Source organism: Odontesthes bonariensis, chromosome 1 (assembly GCF_027942865.1).
Source record: "Odontesthes bonariensis isolate fOdoBon6 chromosome 1, fOdoBon6.hap1, whole genome shotgun sequence".
Taxonomy (NCBI): Eukaryota; Metazoa; Chordata; class Actinopteri; order Atheriniformes; family Atherinopsidae; genus Odontesthes; species Odontesthes bonariensis.
In genome coordinates, this window is record NC_134506.1 from 22,749,284 (window position 1) to 22,772,904 (window position 23,621).

The following is a 23,621-nucleotide window of genomic DNA, read 5'->3' on the forward strand; positions in this document are numbered from 1 at the left end:
GGAGTATCCCCAGATTGCGGCGCACTCAGGTGGTCCCAGGCATTGCTGGAAAAATAAAAACGCCACTGGTCCCTAAAATGTTGAACTTGTGTCTTTATAGTCCAACGCTGCCTCTGTGTAACGTCCTTAAAGCCAACAATGAAAAATATGTTGTTGTTTTTATTTTATTTTAAATCAGAACATCTTTTTGTGTGTTTGCGAGTTAATCAAACTATTCTGATTTACAATGGAAGAAACCCAAGTTATGAAAAAAAAAAGCACTTTAATCCATTTCTAAAATCATCTTTAACTATTTTCACACAGGATCTGTAATTTCAAAGAAAGAAAAAAAACAAAAAAGTTTTTTTTTTTTGTTAAATCAGATATTGGCATTTCTACAGTGAATAGCTGGTGGTAGCATCAGAAGCCCAGGGCGGCCACGATGCTGAGCTTCAGTCCTCGGACAGTTTGCCCGAGCAGACTGAAGGGTCCAGCAGGCTTTCTACACCCTCCGGTGTCAGTCTATCAAGCAGCAGCAGCAGGTAGAAGCGCCATAAAACAACCTCACGCTCTCAATAACCCAGAGAGAACTCCCTCCCCTCAGTACAGCACCACACACACACACACATATATATATATATACACATATATATATATATATATATATATATATATATATGACGTTTGACATGTACACCAAATTCACATGGTGCAAAAAAACAAAGATAGACGCTTTCTAAATGAAAGATTAACACAGCAGGCCCCAGCAGGTGTGTGGTCTGGTGCCTCTCAAGACCTAACTGAACAATTAAGTCTGGAGCAAAAAAAATAAAAATAATTTACAACAAACAAGGAAACAAGGAAATTCTTAACATGGTCTACTTGGTTATGTTTCATTGTAGTTTAAATGAAAAACAACAACAGCTTATGCGTCACTAGGTCATGTGGAAGTGGTGCGACAGAGCTCCTACAAAGCATAAAGAGCAGCTTTAAGGACAGCCCATAACAACTCATCATTCTGGGCATCAGAGGAGCCGAGGAACGACTTTCAGATTAGAAATTCTTAATGCTTAATTAATCAAATCTTGTGAATGAAAGGTGTTTTCACTTCAAAGTCACTGAGTTCTTGGTTGTTTGTACTCTTGATTTTGAAGTGTTTTTAGGATGGTGAGCAATGAAAAAAAAAAAAAAAAAAAAGAGTGATCTCACCAAACAGAGCAGTGCTCAAAAGGTGTGAGGACATTAGACTTACAAGACAGCCACAGATGAATCAGTAGCAACGCTTCGTCCGAAACGGGAGGGCTGTGAAGGAGCCTGATTTCAAAGGTGAATGGAGCCTTAAATGGACAGGATGGATACCTTCCAGACTGGTTTCAAAGTCCTAACATCTCTGCATCCATATCTGAAGCTTTTTTCTTTCAACTGATTTGTCAATACAGTTTTGGATTTATTTATTTATTTTTCTGTATGAATAGCTTTTGTACTTCCCTTTAAACTTTACAGTACAATACACTATAGTGCACAACAGGGGTTTTGAGCCAGCCCTGGGGCTCAGAGTGGAGGGTAAGAACGCGTCCGCCTCACAATGCTGCTCCATTTCAAGTCACTATCGGGCCCGACATTCAGAGTCCTGATGCCTGGCTGCTCTCCTGCAGGAGCCAGACGATCTTAGCGACAAAAAAGTGGCCTTTCTGCGACTCAGTCCTGCCCCGGGTCTTTCGCAGGGCCACCGTCCAAGTAGATTTTCAGAGCCTTCTCCTTGCGCGGAGAGTAGCTGACACGGTGTCCGGTCTTGAGCAGGCGGCTGCTCTCCTTCTTCATTAGCTCGTTACGCTGGTCCTCCGACAGCTCCAGAGGCTCTTCTGTGCTGTTCCTGCAGCAAGCACAGATCACAGTAATCTCATAAATAACACATGTACTAAGACACGACGATTACTCTGCGGTCTTCGTCTTCTTATCAAGCATTCTGGGAACAGTGAATGATAGCAAGACTCAAATTTAAACTGGATTCAAATTCTTTAAACCGTCTTTATTGGCTCAGTAAAGATTGCGTGTGAAAACAGCCAGAATCATCAGCAGGTACTCGTTTGGACTTTTCTAATACCTGTAGAAGACCACAGCTCCATCATCGCAGATGTAAAGAGGCCACACATTGAGGGTTGACACCTTAGGGTTCCAGTCTAAATCCTGATGGATCTCCAAGATGGATATATCACAGGGAAACGTTCCCCTACCCTGCACACAGAGGACAGGCGGCTCGCCAGTAAAATAACATGTTATGGAAAATGAGGTCCCATGTCAGATGACGAAACCTACTTACCTTCGCAAACTCAAGGTTCTCAAGAGGAATGCCACTGATTTCACTCAGCTGCAAACAGAATAAAAACATTAGCAAGAAGAATAACTCATTTCATTACAGCTCATGCAATACTTGTATTAAATGAGACAATATGATAATGCTTTGAGGATTCAACGTGCTTTAATCACTTCAATGCCACCGTCTGCACATAAGTTATAGGTAAAAGTGGGCAGAAGTGCCTTACATCTAATATCTTAAATCTGTAGTTGCCCTTAAGGCAGACTCTAAAAACACGACTTTCCTTCTCACTATATTTACTGCTTTAGCAAACATTTTCCTTCGAGTTCTCACTCCCTGGTTTTGAATTATATTACAGTCTCCTTTGAAAGCAAAACAGACGCTATAGCAGTGTCCCTAGCCTGAGGGGCAAAAGCTCTTCCTCAGCAGAGTCTCACTCAGATAAAGAAGTGATAGAAATAAAAAAATATAATAAGATGACGGTCACGATGCTTTACTCCGAACTTGAAAAAGTCACTCGCAGCACACAGCCTACACTGTGGTGGATACGTCCGCACATTTCCTTCTACCGTTTCGGAATAAAACAGGTACTCAGGTGACACAATTACCTTCTCCTTGAGTTCGTCTACACTGCTGCTCTCCAGGATCACCTCCTCGAAAGGCCCGAGCTTCATTGTAGCTGGGTTCCACCTCCGAGTCAGAACAGCCAGCTGTGACATGGACTTCATCTTCTCTGGGTCTGGGATGTGGGAAACAGTGGATCAATCGATTGTACTTTACCTCAAACCTTAACAATTAAAGCAATGACATGTATTCTGCTGGTGTCTGGGAGTATTTTCATATAGGCCAGTTGTAATTTCCCCTGGCATGAAATAATTAAAAAAAAAAAACGTGACATTGAATCAAATCTTAGAAAATGACCCATAATTGAACCTTTCATTTAAAGCCTTTCAAAGTGGGTTTAAAAATGCTGCCATTTGTAGTTATAACAACTTCATTTTCTAAATTAAACTGTTCATTTGTGCGGCTTACGGTGCCAAAAACACACAAACATGCAGACTTATTGGAAGAAACTGCAGAATATGCGTTACCGTCGAGGACTTCCAGGAAAACCTCCCAGTTGGAGGAGATGCTGATGTCCTCCTCATAGATGTGGTAATCCAGAAACACTGTGCCTGGATTCTTCCAGGTCTTTTTCCTGAGACGAACCCTAACCACACACACACACACACACACACACACACACACAAATAAATAAACCATTTTGCACACGCCTACCTTCTCTCTCGAGATAAACGCTGTCAGTCTTTGGTGTCCGACTCGTCTTACCTGTCGATGCTGAGGTCAAGCTTGCACTGCTCTTTCATCTGAGGAAGCAGCTCCTCTTTGGACTGTCTGACAGTCATGCCCTTGGCAAACACCGTGTCCACGAGGAACTTGCAGGGCTGAGAAAGCAATCAGACCTCGTGAGAAGAAGAATGCTTTATTTGGCAGGAGGTTTTTCAAACAAACTGATCTGATGTCTGTGTTTAACCCAAAGTCAACAAATTAGGCATTAGTGAGCAACAACACATCCAGCTGGGAATGTGCAGTCAGTAATCCACATCTGGATCGTTGTAGCATCATTTAAAAGTAACACATTCTTAATCAGATCCTTGTGCTATTAAAATGAGAGAAAATGTATCCAGATCTCACCTCGGGCTCATTTACGAGTAGTTGATAGACTTTAACTCTGTATTCACCCTTTTTCAGTGCTCTTCCTAGTCGAATGGTTATCTACGAAAAGTAATAAAATGTCAAAATGAAATCATACTTCAACTCTGAGGACATTCTCACACCAAGCACCGGCTTCAAATGAATACATCCCGAACAATGTGTCCTGACCTTGTTATCGTCAGAGAACGAGGAGAGTGTTTCGTTGAGCCGTACGCTCTCAAACTCCTGGTTGTTGGCGTACACCCGGAACACTTTGAACTGGGTCGAGCTTACTCCGACATAGGGTTCCAGGTTCTGTTTAAACGCTGCGAGTGTTATTCTCTTGTCCACGTGAACCACTAAACCTGAAGCAGATCACACGAAAACAACAATGTGACATTTTGTCAAAAATGATTTGCCACAAAAAAGAAAAACAGCTGCCGTGATGGTCAAACTCTCCCTTGTTTTCTCTTATAATGTAAACATAATTGCACCTTTTCCAGGGGAAGTTAATCTAAAATGTAATCAAAGCTATTCATACAAGTTAAGCACAATAAACCATTATAAATGCATCATGAATAAAAGGTTAGTAGTACATTTTTGTGTGTCCCACGAAGCGTCATCCTGAGAATAAGGTTCTGCTCTGAAGTACAGGTACGGAGCTTCTGCCTTGCTCTTTCCGTTGTCGTCATATTCGCTGTCTGTTCCAGAGTCTTCCTCTGCGGTGTCCCAGGTCTCTTTTTTGCCCTCGTGGGCTTTGGAGCGTCGGCTACTTGTGATGCTGTGAGAATCCAGGCCGTTGGCCAGCTGGATGGGGCCGCTGTCTGCATTGCACAATGTGTCACTACTGTGACTGGAGCTCAGGATGTCACTGTCCACTGAGCTAGTGCTGCGGTCATTGTTCACCTCAGAGTCCGACCGCTCCTCGCAGACAAACTGGGTCTCAATATCAGCGGAGGCGCCGCAACTGATCCGATTCTCCAACTCTCTGTTATCTGCAGCCACGCAGAGTGAAGAGTTTGAGGCAGCCTCTTGGGTTGGAGATTCGATATGTTCAAAGTCGCTGGCGTCAGAGCTTTTCTGGCTGTCACTAGTGCTGGAGCCCTGCTGCGGCTGCGGCTGCTGCTGCTGCAGCAGAGACAGATTCTTTAACTTCTCTGTGCTCTCTTCGAGGATAGCTTCGACAGATTTCCTGTTACCCTTTGACCCGTCAAAGGGCCCATCAGAGTCCTCTCCTACTTTTTGGCAAACAGTTCTGTTGACCAGGGTACCAGGAGACTGCTCTGGCAGTAAGACTAAAAGTCGGATCGTATTCCCGTGACGATCCAACAGTTTCCACAAGAGTGAGTCAGTGAAAGCAACCTGATGATCCGTCAGTTCAGAGCTCTCCACAAAAACCTGATGAAAAACACATTTTTGTACTCATTTTAGAGGATTCTGACCGTCGATCTGATACAAGACGATGTGATATAGGAAACATAATGGTCAGAGGTGAAAACAAATAGAAGACCTTGTTACTTCTGAAGAAACCCTCAGCTTTGAGTGTCTTGTTTGGAACAAAGAGAAGCCTGAGGTCATTATAGCAGCGCTCCAAGACCACTCGCATGGTTTCTGCAGATAGCCCTGTAGCCTAAGGAACACACAAGAGGTATTCACACCTGATCCCATATTTCTATAGACAAACTACAGTTATAGTACGCAGTTCTTTCTTCTAGCAGTGCAAATAAAACCATAAAAGCTGAAGAGGTTTAAGAACCTGTGCAATAAGCTGTTTGAATTCAGTGATCGTCTGGTTCAAGTACGCTCGAACGCTTATCGGAGAGGCGATGGTCTCACTCTTCAGATCAACAACATGAACTTTCACCATGACCTCTGTAGACACATCAAAAACAAACCCACATAAACAGAAAGCAACTATTTGGCTCACACAGTTTATATACATTATATACAGTTTATATACATATACATTGTCAGGCAGAATCTGCTACACAGACCTCCAGTTTTGTAAGGCTGGAACACTTGTTCTGGCCTGCGGGTCTCCAGCAGCAAGTCGAACATGTATGAGGATTTGACACCTCCGAGGAGGAGGCCCATCGGAGTGTCTTCCTCACCTTCGTATGATCGCTCCAGGTACTCGTGGAACTCATCATACTTTACCAAGCGGCAGCAGTCCAGAGGAGCCACTCCTTCGAGCTCCATCAGCTGAAGTACAGAACGCACATAAAGTCATTAAGAAACTAAAGAAATAACAAATCATTTCCATCATACGACTTTCTAAAGGACGTTTTTCTTTTCTCAAGGTCACATGGCAAAGAAACAACAAAGCAGACCTGAATGCACTACCAGCTTCAGGAACACAGTGAAACACACGACAGGTTGTGTAGTAAATGATGCAGACAGTAGTCCAACAAACCTTGTAGGCCATTTCTGTTGCTTCACTAAGAGTTTTGTCTTTGTGCACTTCCAACTTACTCTCCAGCATCATCTTCACGGGATGCATGCAGAAAAGCTTGATCTAAAGATAAAGACCACAAGTTTACCAAGTTTTCTTTTTTTGAATAACAAAAACAGGAAATCTGTATGTAGAAGGAGGACAGATTAATCTCAATCAAGTCAACGGTACGTGCTTTGCAAGTGTTGCGCTCAATCTCCCTCTGGCGCTTTTCCTGCTCCTCAGACTCTTTCTCCTTCTGAACTAAGCTCTTTATGTGCTCTGGAAAGTCCTCCACAGCTGAAAACTCTGCACACAGAACACAAGGGGGACGCATTAAAGGGCAAAACGAGACAGGACATTTGATTGGATTAGAATGTGGGAGGAATGGGAAAATGACAGACAACAATGCACTGAATGATGCGTCGCGAGGCACTAAATCCAAAATCTGTTTCTTTTGAGACTGGTCCCATGTAGTGCCTCTGAGAGGCAACAAACAGGCCTTCCATTTAAGTAAAAGACCAGGCCAGTTTAGTCCAGATGAACTGAAGAGTGTCTGGTTGAAACTTTGCCAGCATAAACTTTTGATAAAACTATCTAAACATCGAAAAACATCAACGACTTGTCTAATCTGATTATACCACCATGATATACAACGACACTTCATGTTTGTGTTGCCATTTTCTATGTCAGATAGAAATAAAATAAGTCCTTACTTGCATTCCTTGAGGGATCTTTCAGTCTATAAATCAACATATATGCATTTGTAGAGCTGTTAGGAGAAAAAAAAATAAGAGAGAATACTGTGAAGAGTAGAGTCGACTTCCTCTGTAAACATGTGTAAAACTATAGACACACACTCGTGTACAAATGATAGGATACTGACCTTGCGAAGGCACTGGAATAATAGCCTCTGCTCCCTGAGGACCCCCCATATGTCTTCCTGATGTCATCCTGGGTGATCTGTAATACAGAAACATCCCAAAAAGTAAAAATAGCTAAATGACAGCAGCAAAAGATGTGTTTGTTCATAGAAAGAAGATGTGAGGTCAGCAGAGTCATTAGCTAAGTGAGTCTGCCTGACTGACTCGCTGTTAAAGGGCCAAACGGGCCACCCAAACGCTGAGGCCCACCTTGCTGACGTGTTGATCGTTGAAACTGTACCACTGGCCATCGCTGAAGGACCTGATACAGGCGTAGTAATGGCCACCGGCGGCACTCCCCGAATGCACCATGACAGAGAACAGCTCAAAGGTCAGCAAGCTCTGAGAATAAATAGTTGAACATTATTCAGATTAAAGCAATGATCACGCTGTGTTGCGACCGGGAGACTGCAAAAGTGTATGACAAGGATAAAATCGGTTCAAAGGTTCATGACTGAATTTTTAAACAGAATCACAGTCCAGGACCTCCTCTGGAATGGCGCCGCAGCAGCTCCAGACATGCGGTGTCCGTCTTTTCGAGATTTTCAAATGAGCTTTTTTCAGTGAAAACATCCAATTCTTAAACATTTTTCTGTGCTAGTTTGGATGCTGGAAAGATTTCTGATGGGAATTATGTCCCTTTTTAAAAAAAAAAAAAAAAAAAAAAAAAAAAAGATTTATCTTATTTATGCATAACCATGGCAATTGGAAATTTAAGATCACCGGAGGGTAAAACGGACAAGCTTGGAGCCCTGATGAAGACGCAGCGGGAATATCGGGAAAGCAACATTAATACCCAGATGTTGAACGACTGGCTGCGAGTTTTTGTCCATGTTGTTTACCAGGACTTTACCTGCTGACGCTTAGAGCGACATCACCAATCTATCCATAGTGATCTCTGAAGATTTCCCAAAAAGTTTCTCAACTGATTTCTATTCTTTCTATTTTCATTTAATTTCATTATCCATCTACAACAATATAATTATCAGCACTACTGAAACAGAAGGACTAAAATCAGAAAGTTCCTCACAGATTATTGGAAATCGTGGTCATATTGTTGGGACTCTTATCCTGTAGGCCGAGCTTGGTAATCAACACTGACCAATACAAAAGCTTTATGACAGAGCAGAGAGCTGCCGGATGTTGTTTGCCTTCCTTACTTATGAAAAAGGAAACTTTAACATGACTCCAAATTGTTGTTAAATGCAAAGGTACAAAGTGGTTTCTGAAATACTGAAAAAAGGAAACATGCGATGTGTCTCTTGTCCCAGCATTTATTCGTCAACTTGCACTGTCGAATTACAGAGTTAACGACTTAAACATGAACCATGTATACCCACAGTCAGCACAGTTCCCGATGAAAACAACTCACAACATTGTTTCTTACTGTGAGCTGGTTTACAAGATAATCTACATTCCAAGTTGCATTATGTACCTGTGCCATGATCTTCTGTCCTTCTAGCATCACAACTGGTTACACTACTGTTTAACCCATTCAGACCCGTTTAAAATGTCCTCGTAAAACTTCTTTTAGGACTTGAACTTTAAAAACTGTTCACTAAAACCTTTTATTTCTCAGTCTCTGAAAGGTAAAAGCACACTGGGAGACATTGAGTCAGCTAAGGTTTGTAAAAGATTTGGGACAGAACTGTTACCCACTCATTTAATGACATTATGAACGACTGCTCTAAGAGAAATGACTCAATAATTTAGACTGCTCAGCACTACATTTATTGTTTTGTTTTTTCATGCTCAAACATTAAATGACCACTGTCAAAGAGTATGATCTGCATCAGGTGTGTTTCCGAGTTCACACTTTGGCTCATGTGTCGCCACTCCAAAGCTTTGATCATCTGGTGCTTTTTCAGACACAGTCTTGACAAACAGGGTAAATTACCAGCAATATATTTACAGTTCAGAGCAGAGAGAGACGATTACCTTTGGCTTCAACGCCCTCTCTGTGCTGCTGGTGCTGTCCAAGCAGATGCCCTCGTCCACGCAGTCGTCAGTGGAAAAATCATTGCTCATTTGGTCGCTGTGGCAACTGCCTTCATTCTCTGCTCCACTATCAGTGCAGCTCTCTGTCTGAGGTGACTTCTAGAGAGGGGCAATTACAAAGCCAATGACAGAGGTTTAAAAAAAGCCAAGAGCCAACAATTATTAATCCTAATTTATGTCCACTTTGATGAGACAAATCCAACAGCACCAACAGAACGCTCCGTGAGATAAGGCAGAGCCATAAAGAAAAACAAAACACACACACACAACCCAAGGAGAAAGGCACAGGTCTCAAAATACTTTGTCCACAAGCAAGTTGCATTCAGTCAGGCAACAGTGTATTCCTGTGGTATCCAATTATTAGGTCTCTTACATCCACTCCCTTTACTGTGTTGGCCTTATGCAACAGCCCTGTGGTACAAATTTTCCAATTTATGAACCTCTAATTTGGCATGGTGGCGTCAGTTATGTTGTTGTAGTGATGTGAATATCGATTCAATTCAGTACAACGTCTAATTTTTCTTTACACTTCATGTATGCCTCTTTACGCAGCTTTAATGTGGCTTAGGTTAAAAAAATAAAAAATAAATAAAAGGTGCCCATCTCAAGCTGAGCAGAGGGTCATTTTGGGTGGCTGCGATCACCGACCACCTTGACACGAGACAATGATTCCAGGAAGACGTTTTGTGAACCAATGAAACAAAAACAGAATAGTTCAGGATGATCACAGAATTGTGAAAAGTGTGACAAAGGGACTCTTGGTGAGAACAAGACAATATCGTTGTAAATTACAGCTGGAGGAGGATTAAAAGCGCAAGCTGGTGCAAAGTAGAAGTTATCTGATGAAGCAAAAAAAATAATTCTAAAGACCTAAGAAAATCCAGGAAAGTTGTTAGAAATACTAAGAATATGGCTGAGCTGAAGAAAATCCATGAGGTGGAAATGTCCAATATTCATCCTGAGCAATCTACATGTCTGACTATGTGTTTCTGGGAGCCTGAACGAGGGTTTGAAATCCAAATTAATTATTTCCACAGGGGATATGAATGTTAAGTTCAATTTAGACCACACTAATAGATGTGACTTACACAGGGATGAGTTGTACTTTTTATTAACTGTATATATACACACTGAGGAGTCTGTAGGTGTTTAACGCAACCCTTTTCTAACAACAACGTAAAGTCACATTGTGCTTGTCACCAGATTTAGGGAAAAAAAAAACATCACATTTGTGCGAACCAAGAAAATGCTCACCACATTCAGAGAGGTTACATGGCAATGAAAGGATAGGATTATTGGCTAAATTACAATAAGAATGAGTTGAGCAAGGGTAATTATCCTTGGATATATGGCGGTGAAAGAATCGGATCAGAGGCACAAAGCATGTCACACTCCGATACGATAGGTGGCGCTGTACCCATTTCAACTACAGTGGAAACCGCTTATAGTGATCACGTTGGTCCAGAGCCAATTTGAACACTATAAGCGGTTGATTACTAAAACCGAAGTTGTATTACAGTACAGGTATTTCACTTATTTTTTATGGAGAATATCATCTAAATGCCATTTGTATCGTTTTTCAATGAGAAAAATTAAATAAAACGGATAGCTTCAGCATTTACTGAATTTTATTATCATGCAAGTTTAATTACAGTATGTCTGCGCAGTGCGCAGACATACTGTAGGCTAACTCAAATACAGTACGTAACTTATTCTCTGCTGTGCCGCCGGTGCATTTTTTTTCTTACAAGTCAGAAAATAAAGTTTGAATTCAATCCGCCTTTCAGCACCCCTGCTCGGATCTATGCTCCTCCGTGCCGGTGTTCTGTCGATTTGTGCTACTTGGTGTGAAAACGAAACTTAGAAAATCGGCTTGGCGCATGCGCAAAACCACAAAGTAGCAATTCTCGACAAGTAGGAGAAATCGAATGAACACCGGCCTCCCATCTTACAAGAACCAGCCTGGAGCTTCCAGCGGTCACACGCGCATTCAATCCGCTCTCCAGCACCCATCCTCGGACACATGCTCCTCCATGACTTCCTTTTTCCAGCCATGATTCGCGCGCTTGCTGCCCGGTGTCAACTCGTTACGTTGGCTAGCGAGGCAGAAGCAGACGTCCAGAAAGGAATCAAGGGAGTAAAAAATAAAATAGCTACACGTAGTTTTCAAATTATTTTTGCACATGTTTACATTCATAAAATGGCCAAAAATGAACATTATAAGCGGATTTCTTGATCACTATAAACGAATTATTTAAACAGCATTTGTATAGAAATGATTCCGTCCCAAGCCTTTTGATCCATATAAGCGGTTGATTACTATATCCGTGACCACTATAAGCGGTTTCCACTGTATTGCTAATAGAGCCACTTCCGGATGACCGCTTCAACGACCAACAACAAACTCAGGCATTCGAGAAAATGGCGAATGAAGAGCAAGATGAAGCTACGTCCCTCTACATTTGGCTTGTGATGAGCTGCTTATTGCACAAACGTGATGCACAACGGCTCATTCTCCATCGCGTTGTTTGTTTCTTTCCATGGCGACAACAGTAATATCGCCTCTTCCGACTTCCAGTTCACGACCCCGGGAAAAAATCTCGAGCATGCGCAGAACGCATAGTCTAATTCACCACGTGCTTCACCCGTCTGCAACACGTTTAATTTGACTTTCAACCGAGTTATCTCGGGGTCTTAATCCGATCGCAAGTAACCCGATCCGATCCGATTTCTTGTCAGATTAAGGTGTATACATACACTTAATAACTCAGTCTTATCGTAATTTAGCCAATTATCCGATCCTTTCAGTGCCATGTAACCCTACTGACTGACGGCCCAGTAATCTAATCTAAATCAGACAGTGATGTCTGTTCTCACCTCATCTTCCACATCAATGAACGGACTCATGTCAAGCTCCTCAGGGAACGTCATGCGGTCATTGAGCTTGATGCGATGCATAGTGGTGTAGTCAAAATCAAATCGTTTCAGCTGTAATGTGAGCAGGTAGGGAAAGTGCAGAAATCTCAGACCCTGGGGGAAGAAGAAAGAATGAGATGAGATCAGTAGCTAAACACTGTAGTCTCTGAACATGAGTCACATTTTCTGTGCGCTCACCTTCCGGGCATCGCATTTCTTTTTGCAGCGCTCACAGAAGTACTGGTTGGGTCCATCCAGAGTTTCTGGCTGGATGAATGCCTGCAAGGCCTCTTCCTGAATCGGCAAAATGATAGTTTCAGCTCCATTTGGGTGAAGATTTACATAATAAACGGTCATGAAGTGTTAATGGAGAACTTTGTGTACGCACCACACTTCCGTAGGCTTGGCTGGCTCCAAAGGGTCTGATCACAAGAGGGATGTCCAGGTAAGTATCGATTCTCCAGCTCTCATAGCCACACTCCAGACAACGGACATAATCCTTAAGCTTGCCCTGGTACAACTGGTTGATCAAATCAGCCTGAGGATAAGGAGTTATAACAATCAACTCTTCAGTCTTATTGTCCCTTAAAGTTTTCTCTCAATGCTAAATTCTCATTCTAAACTCAAATCAGAGTTAACTGGTTAAAATTGGATTAATTAAATCGACCGAAAACCACTTTCGTAGGGACAGACTTTTGCCCGTCATGAGTGTGCCCATGTAGAAATGGTTTAAATGACGCTGCTTCCATTTATACACCTCATATGCTTACATGGTTTTTAACACACGAACCGTTTTCACACAGCCACAGCGTGATAAGGGCTTAAAAAAAAAAAGGACATCTTTTTCAGTAATTCACAGACCAGACAAAGACGTGTGCGAGCTGATACTGCAGAATCGGCCGATGGACAGCAGCGTTGCTGGTCGTGTTCCAAGATGCCTCCTCTATCAATAAAATTCCAGTTCACAATACAAGACTTTAAGTCGGGGCAAATGGTGCAGATTCAAGGAAAAATTAGCAGTTTTAATCGGTGGTCAGTGATTGCCATGTTTGAACGCTCCAAAGATGCCATTTGTGAGGCTAACAGAGATGTTCCAATCCACAAATGAATGCATTGCACGTTTGATAGTTTGAGGGAGTCGAAGGGGAGAGAGTGCCGAGTGAGCCGTCCGCAAGGAGCTTAAGTAAAGGTGAGCCAAAAGACAGGGTCAGGGCGAAACACCGAGAGGAAAACATCAAAAAAGGAGTGAGCGCGCATTGAAGAAAACTATAGTGGGCTCTGGGGGAAAACTGAAGAGAACTTGATAAATCAAATTAGGATCAATTCAATTAAACAATGGTGAAAACATCCACCTCTCACGTTTTCAGCCTGCGACATCATGACAGACCAGAGAAAGGGGAAACTGCCACTCTTTTCAACAACCAGGTCGGAGAAGCCGATTTAACAACCTAAAGTGTATAGTTACGGTAATGAGAAGATAAGAGACGAGTCTGCATTACAGCTGTAACGTAGAAATAAGTCAGATGAGTTAGGAGTTACCTTTTGTATAACCTGTGTTGTGTGACCTAAAAACAACGATCCAACGACAGTGAACGCCTCGTAGTCTGAACTTGGCTCTGTTACATCCTTGTTTGCTGGTTCGGAGGCGTATGAGCACCCCTTTTGGATCGGACTGTGTGAAAAGGGACAAAGGCTTTGCTCTTTGAGTGGAGCACTACACTCAAGCTTTGTTTATAGTTCCTTGTCACATCAACCTAAAGCCTACCTAAGTGAACGACACCATTGTGTCCGTCTTTGAGAAGCAGCATTCAGCTAAGCAAAGCAGGTGTGAAACAAAAATGTAAATTTGATTCCGATTGCATCTTAGTTTGCTCATAAGGCTACCCAATATAAAACCCAGGACATTACATTTGAGTAAACCATCGGCTGTCAGGCTACAGAATAGACAATGATGTAGGTTTTAGAACAATCTGACAATCTCATCTGATGTCCTGAGCAGCTCAAAAGAAGAAACGTTTTCTCACAGCAATAAACCAATAGACATGAAAATGTATGACCAGCAAAGCTTTCACACTGGTACTTCATAAATACCCATAAGTGATCCAATTTTGGATAGAAAAGTAATGTAATTATTTTGTTTGAGGATTAATCTCTTATGCCATCTTTTTAATTGGAAGCTGAATAAAACAAATGTAGCAGTACGTCACGTATGGTTGTTTTATTGGGAGCTTCCATGTCCAAACCACAAGGCTGTACATAAACCCACTGTATTAAGGGTTGGCAGTATTTACGTCATTCTAGAGATAAGGGAAAGTCTCGCCTACGGGCTTAGCGGCCCAGTGAACTTGTTCAAAATAGGCCTTTTGTTTGCTTCCTGAGGAGGGGGAGCCCTCAGTCTGCCTGCTGAATTTCTGTTGTCGGAAACACTAAGAAAACTTCTTGTTTTCTCCTACCTGCTCTGTCTGCTTCCACTTCTGCTCCAGGGCATCAAACATAACCCTGCACAGCTCCTGGACGTCATGCTGTTGCCACGCTAAAACCCAAACCCACAAAAAGTATAATTAAGTCAACAGACGCAGAAGCACATGCTCTCCGCTCACAAACACACAGACGAGCCATGTGAGTTCAGTCACAGGGGGGAGAACAAACACTCACCCTCACTGCTATCCCAGCCAAAGCTCCGCGTCACATCAGTGGTCTCAATCGCCCGTTTCTTACTCGTCTGCAGCAGAACAAACAGCCTTTGCAGCTGGTAGGGAATACTGGTGACCGGATCCTCCTCCGACTCCTCAAACTCCCAGCTGAAATTGTACAGTTATGAGAGGATTGTGTCGTGTAGATTTTTATAATACAAGCTTCACAAATGCACACGTGGCCTTAATTCCTTACTTGTAGAGCGCATTTCTGAATTCTGGGGTCATGAACAGCGTTTGCAGGAGACTGTTTAAATAACAGGTCATTGCTTGGTTCACCAAGCCGACATAACCTGCAGGGGCAGAGGGAGACGACTTGTAAAAAGGTCTTTTGAGGTTGTAAACAAACAACAAAAAAAAAAAGGAGTGTAGTCCCACATTTAAAGAGATGACCAAACCTCACCCGTCTCAGATTTGCTGAGGATGGACGAGTACGAGTACGATGGACTGCTGTAGTCACCACTACCGCCCGCACTGCCATCCCTTGGTAAGGGCCCAATAAATCGCTCCTGGGAGCTGTCATCCAGTCCACTGCTATCCGCTGTTCCCGATTCATCCTGTGCACAAAAACATACCTTGTAATAAAGTTACTTTAGCTCATATGTAGATTTTATTTTATTTTTTTACTTTAATAAACTTCACAAAGACAAGTTTTTTGTTTATTTTTCATTATTATTCCAAGAAATCAGGACTTAATTTAGCTCATTTTGTGTTTCACTCACCGACACAATCTGGGGCTGCTCTCCATCTTTGTCCGTAAGCTGGAGAAAATTCCTCTTACCGCCTGGCTCAAACCCAGAGTCCGAGAGGGACATCACACTATTATGCTCCAGCGGCGCCTTGAGGAAAACAGCGTGAAAACAAAAATGACAGGTTACAGGTTTTATATGAAAGCTTGTCAATGAAAACCTAAGAAGAAAAAAAAATCAAACAAGGATTTTACAAACTACAAAATTTGATAAAAACTCACAAGAATGTTTAGACTCCTACTGAGCACATTCTCAGCATATTCCCCATTTTGATGTGCATGAGAAAAGCAGATTGAAGCCAACATGTGAGAACCGCTGCCGAGCGTTCTTTCACCGGGCTCAGAGCGAGCATGCAAGTGCTGCAGTGGAAACATGCTGTAGCTTAATCCACTGACCTACTCAGCTAGATAACAACAGACACAGCACCTGGGCTTTGGCATGGGTCAGCAGCAGGATTAGCCTGGGCTCATTTAAGAAAAGGGAATAATATGTATACAAAGAGACGAGAGAACAAACTCAACATTGATTGAGAACAATGACTACGCACTGACTCTACGGTTTGTTTGAGCTTAAGGGACGAGGTTAGTAACGCTTTATTTTTACACGTTAAGAGCAGTCATGGGTCTAAATCAATTTTTGTCTGCTGATAGCTTAAATAAATAGAGCAGTTGGCACTGTCACCCAGCACTTCCATTATTAGCTTTGCTGGGGTTATAATATGCTGGCCCTGCAGAGACGACTGTGGTTGTCATAAGTGAAGCATGACAAAAATGGCAAGCACAAACACACGGTCGGAGCAGTGATTATTAATCCCAGCGGGGCTTGCCAGAAATGCCCCTTTTTTTTTTTTTTTTTATTTGCATGTCGCCCTACAAAATATTTGAGTAACTATTTAACTGTGTTTCCTGTACGGTTGTTTATGATTTCTCATCACCGAATAGTGGCTGCTAAATCATGGTACACATATCCCAAAAAAGAGAAAAGATAAAAAGATAAAAAACGCTTCTGTCCGTACGCCCTTCAAGCCACTAATGTGACCACGCTGACAGAGAGAACTACAGCAAAGTTATAGGAGGAATTAATCCTATCTTTCAAAGTCCTTGTTCCTGAATAAAACGGTCAGTCTGATTGTAGAGAGCTGCAGCAGACTAAAAGGTTTTCAATGGCTCAGGCCATGAACAGTCTTAGCTTCACTTTTTACATCCAAATCACACGAACACTTCAGGTCTTTGGGTCCGTTTAAAATTACATCTAAAACTTGTGTGAATTTGATAAGTACCAGTGATCATACAGCAGCGATTACAATGGCAGTGTCTAATTTACTTCCTGGTCATACTCCGAACGTGAAGTGAAACAGAAAACTCAACCAAACTGCAGAGCGAGTCTGTGGTCATGATTCTGTATCAAGTGACTTTTGTGAGGGAGCGCTCCTAAGAAACATAAGCAGCAATGAAGAGGTTATATTTATATGCAAACAGTCAGCTATCTCGATGGTGCTACATACAGCTATGCAGACGATTCTAAATCAGTCGCGTTTGTTATCCGTCAATGACAGCTCGATTGGCGAGAGCCGCGTATCATATGAAACACAGCCGAGCACAGAGGAGGAAACCAAAGCTGCATTAGATTTTCCCTTTAAAAAAAAAAAAAAAAAGCTTTGCCATCCGAGTCTTTGTGATTTCCGGCTAGCCTCAGGTCGGGGTGGTGTTCAGATCCTGTACCCAGCTTTTCAAATAAAAAAAGAAGTCCAACTTAGTTGTCACTAAAAAAACAAACAATAAAAAAGAAACTTTTGGATTTTTTTGGATCTGGCTCAGAGTTTTTGAAGAGAAGACGTCTGCAGCAGACAAAGCAAAGCACTTTGACGTGGATCCCACTTGTTTGTTTTTCTCCTCTTTAACCAGTAAACTCGAGCACATAAGCTCAGTTAAGATCCTCAGCTAATGTTGGAAGAACAAACTGACTATTAGTAGCGATTTTTTCTCACCATGTCCGCGGAATTTCCCCAGGCGAGCCCAAATGTGCCATTCACATATCCAGCTTTTTGGGCAACATCCTCGTGAAGTTTGGAGAGAGTAGTGGAAGCAGGCAGGTTGAGGGTCAGCCTCTCGTTGACCGTCTTCGCACTGGTGGTGTCCTGAATTATACACAGCACTCTGGGTTCCTCGGCCGCATTCTGTATCTGAGGATCCAGAAGAATGGGAGAGACATTTGTGTAATTTACTGGATCTACTTCTTTATGCCGTTGTTGTGAAAAGCTAAACACAACGAGGCAATGAATAAAGCTGTATTACAAAAGGTTATCGTGCCAGAGAGCATAAAAGAAAACGCCACTTCACGTCATGCCTTCATTTGGTTAGAAATACATCTGGGAAATTAACCAATTTTTTTTTTTTTTCTGGAAACAATTCAAATGGAGCGTGCAGTAATAAGAAGTTTATTAGAATAAAGTAATATAATAAACATACAATTTTATAGCTATGCACCTGTGATTTACTTATGAGCATATTTACCATGACAAACAGGAATGTTTTATTGCCAATAAAACTGATGTGATCAATTTCACATGTGAGCTTAGCTCTAAGAACAACAGGTTTGAATATTAAGCTCGTATAATTTTCTTCTTCTGTTGTCCTTCTAAAAGAGAGCTCAACATGAACCTTGTACTAACCACATCACAAATGGGCTGTGCGATACATAAATGTCAGTGATTCCACTCACTTCCACATCAAGGTCGTGTTGCAGCAAGACCAGACGTAACACTTATGGACTGGTTTGTGCTCAACGAGAATCAGTACCAAATCACAGGAGTTGTAGAGTCTGGCTAAGACTCAGCCTTACGTGCCATTATGGCCCCCATAAATTAGTATTTCATAGCACACAGTTCACATGCTCGTCCCTGACTCTAATGAGTGATAAAGTGGCACTCGTTTCAGCTAACTCGAATTGAAGATCGTCTTTATCATTGCTCGAGTACGGCAGTGATGATGGGTGCTGCTTCGTGCATCTGTTCAACACCATGCTTTGTGACTCATCACACACACACACCTGAGAAATCCTCTTCATTTCATCAAAAATACTCTGTCTGCAACTCCAAAACACATCCTAATGACAGGTGGAAACAGTTCGGATGAAGAACAATTGAAAACATTAAAAAAGAAAAAGTAAAAAAAAAGAAAAAATTACAGCTAAATGAAGCTGTAGATCAACAATTACAAATGTTTGGTTGGGAAATCAGCAGCTTGGAAGATGAAAGGGTCACAATTTTGGGAACAGATTCAAGTCCCTCCAGTTTTCGTCACCTCTTTGTGAGGTTTGCGATCTTGGCAAAATGTGACCGGCAGCTCCCATAAAGAAGCCGCAGCTGACAACACACAAGTGTATTATGAGATTAAAGGTTATTTTTACCATGGATATAATCACAAGGTGCTGACATGAGGCCACAGGTAACACAAAAGACAGGCAGCATTTACGGATCTATGTAATTATTCATGGCACAAACATAATTACAAACCAAAATGCTGTGAAATGTCAGCATCTATGAACACATACGACCACAACCACAATAGAATGGGTTACTGCAGCTGCAAACCACATACACAAAAGCCAACAAAACAATACGGACTTACTAAAATCAACTTGCGACAGAACGATTATTGGGGCTGATTGAATGACATTTTTTGTTTCTCCACCAATTATTTCATAAAGCACTGCAGGCAGCCGTGTTAATGTGGCTGCAACAAGACACTAGAATTTGCTTATAAATACTGTCGTTTACTGCACTAAGGCCGGGTTTCTTGATTACCTGTGAACGATTATTCAGTTAACATGTTTTTTTTATTAGATGCCCAGCATACACGTTGAGAGCAGATCTAATAGGGCAAACAGACAATGTAGAAACAATTGTGTTAAATAAAAAGTAACTTAAACCCAGCAATTGTGTCGTTGGCCATCATTAAAATGTTGAATTCAATGAGATGCCAAACAGGTTGAAATTATAAATTGGCCATCACTCACAACGGCTTTTTAAAAAAAAAAAAAGCTGACATCAGCCAATGAAAAACCCACCCTAGTTGCCCACTAAAATGAACAACTACAGATTTTCTACTTCATACCTAAACTAAAAGTGGATTATGAATTTTGCGGCTGACTCATTATCTGACAAGTAAAAATTTGGTCCAGTAGGCAAAACAAATCAATATAAAACATCCCCTGAAGTACTGATCTTCTAGAACTTCCATGAATAATGCATCAGCAGCATATGTATGTATGAACTAGAGTGAGTGACATGTGATTCAAAAGCCCCTTTCACACTGCCAAATAACCCGCGTTTAATTCGCGAATTTAGCGTGTCCGCTGTTGCGTTCACACTGCCGACCCGGGCTGCCGCGTCAACTCGACTCGCCTTTCGACCCGCGTCGGACCCTAGTCTTTTTGCCGAGCCGAGTTTGATGTGAACACAATCGACGCGGGTCGGACGTGGGCGTGACGTGAGGAGTTTAAAAGACAGAATGGACAGCTGATTCAGAACAACAGAGACAGGTGAGGACAAGTTTTACTCTGTTTTAGCCTACATCAAGTTGGAGACATTTTTTAATATGGCCAACTGGGGAGACAAGGAGGTCCGCGAGCTCCTCAGCCTCCGAGCAGAGGACGTTATTTACCGCCACATTTCGGGGACGGTGAAAGATGGACCTCTGCTGGAAGGGCTGGCGAGAAAGATGGGAGAGCGCGGTTTCCCACGCAGCAAGACGCACCGTAAAGTAACATCTCAATGAACTGCATTGCAAAAATGAGTTCTCAAGGTGTCCCGCCATCGTTTGTTTGAAAAATTTGATGCAGACAGGTGTATTTCACCCTACCTCCGACGCATGGCTTGTGCCTACGTCATTGTACACGCCCAGCATTTTATGTGTTTCGTGTGACGCTCTGCCACTAGGCAACGCCCCCGGAACTCGGCTTCAGGCGACACAGGTCACCCTGACACGCCAAGCGTTCACATTGCTCGACGCAGGTCGAAGGTGCAATTTGGACCCGCTAAGATAGCGGGTCGCAGTGTGAAAGGGGCTACTGCGAGCTTTTCTGACCCACTAATATCAATTATTAATAGCTTCCCTGCAAAACAAAAGACACAACGGTAAATCAGAATACATGTGGGCTTCTTAAGGCAAAACATAAAGACGTATTACTTTCGTTAAACTTAAAGCCAGTTTTTTCCCCAAATAAATACATGGCAAAAAACAGCCCGCAAAAACAGTTAAAAACACAGTTAAACTGCGATTAATAAATAATTATGGACACCTGTAGACAAAAAGAAGAAATTCCTATTATGACATATTTATTTACTAATACACAGGATTTAATTTAATCATGTACTCCAATTTTCATCCTTGCTTTTTATGTAAATGGTTGACATCCGACTCATGACCCTGAAGCCAATGTACATCCATAGCGTAAAAATAAATCACCCAAACAAATTAAAATCAGTATAAAACGTCCTAATAAAAGTACACATATAAGTAAGTATACAGTAACACGACTGTAAAAGTCGACCTCTGAAGAAGTTTACATTAAAAATCGCCCCATTAGGTTCAACATGTCAGCCACCAAACTACAGTCCGATCGTCAACGACGTCGACTAAACCGGAATCGATCAAATTTCTCCTTAATGAAAATATGGGACTATACGTGGAGTAGCGCTATCGAACAAGAAGCAAATACCATTGTTTTTTAAGATAACATATTGCCGATCAATGGCAGACAGTCATCAAGCCAAACATAGTACATAGCTAATCCTCTCGACACCCAAGTTCATCGATGATAACAAACTGAGAAGAGCACACATTTAACTTATACTTTCATTTCACTAGCAGTAACAATGCGTTTAACCTACCTGCACCCTGAGCGATAAAGTAGCTCGTCAATTCTGCTAACATTAGCAGAGTCTTGTGAATTTTCCTTGCTAACATTCACGTTTACAGTATACTTCAAGTTTTTCATCAAAACAGGCGAGAAATTACGGCCAAATAGAATAAGGGACCAAGGAAATATATGATTACTTGTTAGTATTGCTTTCACAGCATCTGTCACGTTAGTTCGTGTAGCTATCTACATTTGATATAGCAACTTCCAAACCATCAAGATTAGCCACAGTTGTTGCCATTGACCAGATTTAAAAGGCTAACGACGTTAGCTAGCTAAATCCTACCTGCTAATGTTATGCAAGTTAGCTAACTAATGTTGACAAATTCGAAATGTCGCCTTTGAATGAAGGGATAACATAATGTCAACCGCAGCATTAGAAAACGTTGTAAGTTTTTGACTCAATTCCGAAGACCATATTACTTAGTACTCTTTATCCTTAATCTTTTTGGTATCTAAACAAATTTACTTCGTCTGAGATGAGGCGACTAGCCGCTAACTGATGCTAGCAGCAGTTAGCCGTGTCATCATAGGCCGATCAAGTCATGTTGAGCTAACTGTTAGCAGCAGAGAGTTAGCTACTACTCGACACACTAAGATCGCAAACTCCCAAAGTGGTGGCAAAGTTTTGCCATTATTTATGTGCATGATCTACACAAATGAAAACTAACGTTCTCAGGCTGACTCTCGGTTCGGGAATGGGTCCTTTAATAACCTCACCTCTTTGGGTACGAACTGGTTCTCCTCGCTAGGCACCATTTCCATTTGTACGACAGTTTAGACAAGCATCTATCCGGACAAGGATGTCAGCGAAAAAACTTTGCAGCGGTAAACACAAACATGGTTCGTGTTAGATTTGTCCTAAGTTTGTATGCTTGGACACCGAAATTAAACTTGCTAAAAGTTGTAGAGTTATCAAAGTGATCGCAACACACTCGGTTACACTACCCAAGCACAAAGTGTCCTGCTATAAATGGAGAAAAATGGCCGGTGTTTTACTCCGCGAGACTTCACTCGAGGAGCTTTGGCGTCACATTCCATCCAGACTAGAGTGCGTGATGTGTGCGGACATGATGACGTAGGGTGTGCGCTTTTTGGAGTATTGTTTAAAACTGGCAACAACGATAGAAACGCTCGAAGAAAACAAATTGAATTGTATTGAAAATATAGTTTATCAATCAAGAATGGGGTAATTAGACTGTCAATTTCAACAACGCATCAGGGACTTTTTAATCCTTTCTATTTGTGACATCGTAAGACAAGCGCGCAAGAAGTGGATAATTTGTCTACATGACGTGACTAAATAACATTTAGTTTCTGTATTGGCTTTAGTATATTGACCAGAAATGATCCTTCCATGTGCATGAGGGGTGTCGCAATAAGCTGTTATTGATTATAACCATTGTATTCAATAAATTAGATACATGATGATAATGATAGGGATTTCTTTCAGCTGACATGAAGGCAGTGTTAGGCCTTTGTTCATAAGTCCATCTTGTTGCGTGTTATGGTTATGGTTACGGACTCTCTACACCCTCACTCTTATATTTAAGTGTAATTCATTTGCTGTAAAGAGACAAAACACTCCATCCATAAAGTTGGAGATGAATAATACTTATATTATCATTATATTATTATGACCAAATAACTGGGAATTACTGCATAAAGCCATGCAGTTACAGAATATTGTGACATTATTCATTGTCCATTGTTGGATTACAGTGCCCAGAGCATTTGGTTTATGTAAATTTAAACTAAAAAAGATGCTTCTTAGTCTTGAATAAGTTCATGGTCACTGTTTCAACACGTTAGCTAAAGGATGTCAGTAAAGCTGACATGTAAATTCATGTCTCTGCTGTTTCTAAATCAGTTGTAAGGATCTTTGGAGAAATAAGATGTTGTTTGTTACACACAGATGCAGAGGTAGACAAACCTTTACTGTGGATCGTTTAATTAAGGGTTACATGGTAAAAAGCACAACTGGATTTCCTTTCATTA

At 41.7% G+C, this 23,621-nt stretch overlaps 1 protein-coding gene across 2 annotated transcripts; it reads right to left on the reverse strand.

The window, feature by feature from the left end:
- Positions 1–242: 242 nt before the first annotated feature.
- usp47 (ubiquitin specific peptidase 47) lies at positions 243–22,610 on the reverse strand. 2 transcript variants are annotated; one of them, XM_075460663.1, is made up of 29 exons: positions 22,344–22,610; positions 18,750–18,806; positions 17,689–17,883; positions 15,675–15,791; positions 15,356–15,509; positions 15,149–15,245; positions 14,915–15,060; positions 14,713–14,792; positions 12,648–12,797; positions 12,458–12,553; positions 12,221–12,373; positions 9,284–9,442; positions 7,556–7,687; positions 7,309–7,385; positions 7,139–7,194; positions 6,619–6,731; positions 6,405–6,506; positions 5,986–6,193; positions 5,748–5,863; positions 5,502–5,621; positions 4,588–5,389; positions 4,181–4,356; positions 3,992–4,072; positions 3,626–3,741; positions 3,388–3,506; positions 2,905–3,035; positions 2,300–2,347; positions 2,084–2,214; positions 243–1,852 (listed from the first exon to the last, which is right to left on the reverse strand). In XM_075460663.1, the coding sequence occupies exons 1-29, from the start codon at positions 22,386–22,388 to the stop codon at positions 1,678–1,680; spliced, it is 4,152 nt and encodes a 1,383-aa protein (XP_075316778.1). In that variant the 5' UTR covers positions 22,389–22,610; the 3' UTR covers positions 243–1,677. The 2 variants fall into 2 exon arrangements, with proteins under 2 accessions (XP_075316778.1, XP_075316784.1); XM_075460669.1 differs by lacking the exon at positions 18,750–18,806.
- Between the last annotated feature and the right edge of the window lie 1,011 nt (positions 22,611–23,621).